Source organism: Symphodus melops (genome assembly GCF_947650265.1).
Source record: "Symphodus melops genome assembly, contig: scaffold_219, whole genome shotgun sequence".
NCBI classification, from domain to species: Eukaryota; Metazoa; Chordata; class Actinopteri; order Labriformes; family Labridae; genus Symphodus; species Symphodus melops.
In genome coordinates, this window is record NW_027636510.1 from 36,910 (window position 1) to 42,500 (window position 5,591).

The 5,591-nt window shown below is 51.0% G+C and overlaps 1 protein-coding gene across 1 annotated transcript in view; it reads left to right on the forward strand.

Annotated features, from left to right (window-relative positions):
• Positions 1-3,607: 3,607 nt before the first annotated feature.
• Positions 3,608-5,591, forward strand: part of LOC306819430 (purine nucleoside phosphorylase LACC1-like) — a 2,361-nt gene continuing 377 nt past the window's right edge. Inside the window, exons 1-4 of the mRNA XM_079373229.1 lie at positions 3,608-4,402; positions 4,857-5,035; positions 5,177-5,342; positions 5,424-5,591. The exon at positions 5,424-5,591 is cut by the window's right edge and continues 58 nt beyond it. Coding sequence (XP_079229355.1) covers positions 3,934-4,402; positions 4,857-5,035; positions 5,177-5,342; positions 5,424-5,591 — 982 coding nt within the window. The 5' untranslated portion in view covers positions 3,608-3,933. The remainder of the gene's footprint in view (positions 4,403-4,856; positions 5,036-5,176; positions 5,343-5,423) is intronic.

A 5,591-nucleotide genomic window follows, 5' to 3' on the forward strand; every position in this document is an offset into this window, starting at 1 on the left:
ACACACACATTACTATCAGCCTGTGAGGTCACACACACACACACTCATTACTATCAGTCTGTGAGGTCACACACACTCTTTACTATCAGTCTGTGAGGTCACACACACACACACATTACTATCAGCCTGTGAGGTAATGACTGACTGTCATTGGTGTATTTAAATGTTGTGTTATTGGTCAGCCTTGTGCTGCATTGGATTCTGATTGGTCGACTCGCTGGTACTGTGTGTGTATTATCCCTGAGGTCACGTGGTTTAAAAAGATATCTGAGGAGGCTGAACACTGATGTCCTTCTCTCTCTCCTCCAATGAGAGACGCTCTGTGATGATTGTGTTGTCGGGGGGAGGAGCCTGTTTAACTGTATGAACTCACCTGTCTTTGAGGACAGGTACTCTGTGTCTCTCCCTGAAGGTTCCTTTATCGTGTGTACTGATAAATAAAGTCCACATTGTGTTTGTGAGATGTACAGTCAGCACGCAGAATCAGAACTAACGGGCTGTGCTGCTCAATGGTCCTTTCTCCCAAAACGCATCATACAACCAGGTGGTCTCTGTAAACATCATCAGACATCATCAGGACGCCGCTGTCACACCTTTAGGATCTGAAATCCATCTTCATGGCTCTCTGCAGGCGACGAAGAGGAAACGAGCTGATCGAACACACGACTGAAATAATCATCGAGCGCGGAGCAGATCTATCGATGAAGCAGTCATCGACATCGACAGCAAGACAACAACGAGGAACTCCTCATTTAAACAGGTATTGACAGGAAGTGACCAGAGACAGAGCTCAGGTGCTGACAGGAAGTGACCAGAGACAGAGCTCAGGTGCTGACAGGAAGTGACCAGAGACAGAGCTCAGGTGCTGACAGGAAGTGACCAGAGACAGAGCTCAGGTGCTGACAGGAAGTGACCAGAGACAGAGCTCAGGTGCTGACAGGAAGTGACCAGAGACAGAGGACAGGTGCTGACAGGAAGAGACCAGAGACAGAGCACAGGTGCTGACAGGAAGAGACCAGAGACAGAGCACAGGTGCTGACAGGAAGAGACCAGAGACAGAGCACAGGTGCTGACAGGAAGTGACCAGAGACAGAGCACAGGTGCTGACAGGAAGTGACCAGAGACAGAGCTCAGGTGCTGACAGGAAGTGACCAGAGACGGAGGACAGGTACTGACAGGAAGTGACCAGAGACAGAGGACAGGTGCTGACAGGAAGTGACCAGAGCACAGGTGCTGACAGGAAGTGACCAGAGACAGAGCACAGGTACTGACAGGAAGTGACCAGAGACAGAGGACAGGTACTGACAGGAAGTGACCAGAGACAGAGGACAGGTGCTGACAGGAAGTGACCAGAGACAGCATGGAGATCCGTTTGTGAGAGTGATAATTTAAACCTTCCTAAATATCGACGGTTTGTAAAATCTGCCCCAAAAACATTCCTGTGATTTTGACTTTGATTTACTTTATGAATTTCTTCATCAACAACGTCGTGACAGACATTGTCACCGTGCAGAGTGCGAGCGGCGCCGCAAAGGGATCATACGTCCCACCTGACCTGAGAACACCTGGGACCAGGGGAGAGAGGTGAGTCTGGACATGAAACAGTCCACCCTGTTTTCTTTCAGTGTTCATGTGAGAGAAGAATCAACGTGTGTGTTACACTCACACTGACTTCATCACTTCCTGTTTGTGTATTAAAGAAGGTTTATGAGGATTATGTTTCCTCTAAATAAACACACCTGTTTACGGAAAGAAGTCATCACACACACACACACACACACACACACACACACACACACACACACACACACACACACACACACACACACACACACACACACACACACACACACACACACACACACACACACAGAGCAACAGAGTCAGCTGACAGGTCGTCAAGGTGACTTCATACCAAGGACATCCTCCTGCACAGCTGATCTCCATCACCCCCCCCCCCCTCATCCTGCATCACAGTCCAGCTGCAGGTAAACAACAGCTGATCTCACGCGCGCACATCACCTGTGATAAAAACCTGACAGAGATGTTTCCAGAAGCAGAAGAACAAAAAAACCAACACTTCTTCTCTTTAACTGAACATCTCTCTCTCTCTCTCTCTCTCTCTCTCTCTCTGATGCACGCGCTCTGACACTTTGAACTGTTGAACAAAAGGTGAGCGCACGCGGACAGATTCCTCCTGATCAATAAACAACAAAAAACACACTTCAGCTTCACACACACACACACCGAGCATCATGACACACTTCACACCCTGCGCGTGCACGACGAGCTCTGAGTGATGGACTGAGAGCTTCACGTGCACCGATCAGCAGGCTGACAGGCGCGTGCCATCAGAACAAATAACACCGGAGCCGCTCTTACCGTCAAAGATCCGCGTGCAGCTCCGGACTGTCCGCTTCAATAAATCCCGGTGTGTCGGTGTTGAGCTCCGCGTGTGAATGTGTGTGTGTGTGTGTGTGTGTGTGTGTGTGTGTGTTTGCTCTCAGGCTCTCCGGTGCATCTCCGCGCGCAGACACCGAGCTCTCCTCCTTCTGCCACCGCTGCCTCCGGTAGAACGGGACCCAGGGCGCGTCCCCGAGAGAGAGGGAGAGAGAGAGAGGGAGAGGGAGCGTTCACGAGGACCGGGTCCGGGTCTTTCAGCCGGGACCGAGCGGAAGAGTGTGCAGAGGAGACCCTGAGCTCTGATATTCAGTAAGAAGGATCAGGATGAAATAAAGACACGTGCACGTGCTTGTGACCCTCCTCTCACTATGATCATGTCTCATATGTGAGCCATGCACGCGCACTGTTAACATACAACGACTTAATACAATATAATAATCAGGTCATTTTAAAAGACTCATTTCATGAGACATAAAGAGGAGATGTGAATATGAGGCCTGCAGCTCCCCCTGCTGGACAATCAGAGTCAGACAGGTTTGTTTAACACTCAAGGAATTTCACTTTGTACAATGTGAACATTAAATATGAACATTTACATCAACATATAAAGAGGTAATGAAAGCCTGATATACAGACTAAATAAGATCAGAGTGTGAAAGGATGATCATTTTAAATACACACTCACAGTGACTGTGTCAATGTGAGACACACTGACACTCATATTTCATGTTTCAACAAAGAGTCTTTAGATTATTACATTTAAAGATAAAGCCGTCAGTGCGCCGCTTCTCTGACCTCTGTTAGTGTGCAATCACACTCTGCCCCCTAGTGTTTAAAACGAGTACTGCAGTCTAAACTCGAATCATTGTGACTTATTCTGGGCTCATCTCTGTAAACCTGTCTGATGGACACAAACAGCTCACACCCCAGAACAGACCACATGTGGTCATGTGACCCTGCAGCTGTAAAGACTCTGAAGCTGTCCTTCAGGTCCAGATGTTTCAGGTCTGTGTGTTAAACTCTGATCACGTGGTTTGAAAGCTTTGTTCAATGATTTAAAGCAACACTTCCTCCTCTTCAAACTCCAGGACAACAGGACAAATGTCCCCGAAGTTCACGGGGACATTCTCAGTGTGACGTGTTGTGTGATGGTGAAGTGCTGAGTGGGGAAACTCCTCTGACTTCCTGTTTGATACCTGCCTCACACCTGCAGGCCTTCAGCCTCACACACAGGCTGCAGCTGTACAGAGACGCTTTTTAAATAAAGTTTTCAGACGTTTTTTTTAGTTTCTATCCGTCATTAAAGTTCACACGTGGACTTCTTCTTCCTGTTTTTGAGACCGGCTCAGGTCAGGTCAGACTTTCCAGCCCGTGTCAGGAGTTTCCAGAGTGGGCGTGGCCACGTTGCATGTGGGCGGGAGTAGGAAGTGTCAGAGCTGTAGTTTCGATTTGTGTCTGATAAATCTGCTTCCCCCGTTCAGCCCTTGATACAGTGTGTTAGTGTCCCCCCCCCCCCCCTTAGTGTCTGTCATGTCTGCGCTCGTGCTCATAGACCTGATCTACGGTGGCTGCCCCGCGTGCACAGGTGAGTCTCTGCGGGAGGAGTCCGCTTCAGGCTCGCGACTTTTCCTGCTGTGCGGAGAGGACCGGAACTTCACCTGCACCTCCAACCTGAGAGACTGCGCATGCGTGCTGGACTCTGCCTCCACAGCAGAAAGTTTGTCCCGGTTTAAAGAGACCCTGGACCAGCTGGACCTGAGCTCGGTCCGGGTCGTCACGTCCCCCCGGGGCAGACAGGTGCTGCAGGTGTATCAGCAGCTTCTCTTCACTGCCGTGTACACCTTCGAGTACAAGGAGGTCGACCTCACCTGTGCGAGCTGCACAGACCCCGCCCACTCACACTCACCTGTTGACGTAGAAGAAGACGTGACCGCGTTTGTGCAGCAGCTTCCGGCGCTGAGAGGGGAGCTAAGAGTCCTCCGGTCTTCACTGATCCCAGGTCAGTTCAATCAATGACGTTAAATGACGTCATCACCTGTCTGCACATTGATCCGTGTGGCCTTCAGGTGACCTGGGGCTCTGTACAGTAAGGTTGAGGGTTCGATCCCCCTCTCAGCCACACGTTGCTCCCACTGCTCTATCAGTGGTGTGTATGAAAGAAACCTTCCACTAATTATTCACGCCGTGTTTATTCTTCACGCCGTGTTTATTCTTCACGCCGTGTTTATTATTCACGCCGTGTTCATCATTCACGCCGTGTTTATTATTCACGCCGTGTTTATCATTCACGCCGTGTTTATTATTCACGCCGTGTTTATTATTCACGCCGTGTTTATTGGAGCCTCTGAAACTCGTCCAACATTGGACCTGATGTCCTCCATGGAAGGAGAGGTCACTAAAGGTCGTTGTCAGGGTGACGAGGAGGTCGATGGTCACTTTGTTTCTCTCCTCAGAATGTTTCGGTCATGGCTACAGCACGCGTGGCGGCGGCGTGTCCTCCATCCCGACCATGTCCTCGTTGAACCTGTTCAGCAGCAGCCGGAGGCGGGACTCCGTCGCCGTGGTGACGGAGAACAGACGCCGCCTGGCCCTCCACGCCGGGTTCCCTCCTGAGCAGTTCCGTATGGTTAAGGTACGTTCAGGTGCGATGACGAGTGTGAGAACGCTACGTGATGAACTCCGACAGTAAAAACACGAAGAAGGCGGTCCATCGTCGGCTCGCCGCCACGGCGGACGAGAGACATCAGTGCTTCATATCTGTGATGTCACACAGGTCAATCACGCCGCTGACGTTTGGGTTCTGGGGAAAGAGGAGCCGCAGAGTTATGACGCCATGGTGACAAACTGGAGCAGCGTGGTCATCGCCGCCCCGGGAGCCGACTGCTCGCCGCTCCTGTTGGCCGACCCCGTGACTAAAGCGGTCGGAGTCGCACACGCAGGTACGAACATCAGAGACGTGAGACCGCCACTCCTTCAGGTGTCAAGGTTCTTTACTTTGCATCTGCTCTTTTTGTCCCCAGGATGGAAAGGCACCCTGATGGGGGTTGCCATGGCGACGGTGGACGCCATGGTGAGAGAGTTTGGTTGCCGTGTGAGGGACATCCTGGTTGCCATTGGGCCGTCGGTGGGGGCGTGTTGTTTCACTCTGTTCAGAGAACAGGCGCTCGACTTTCACAACATCCACCCCG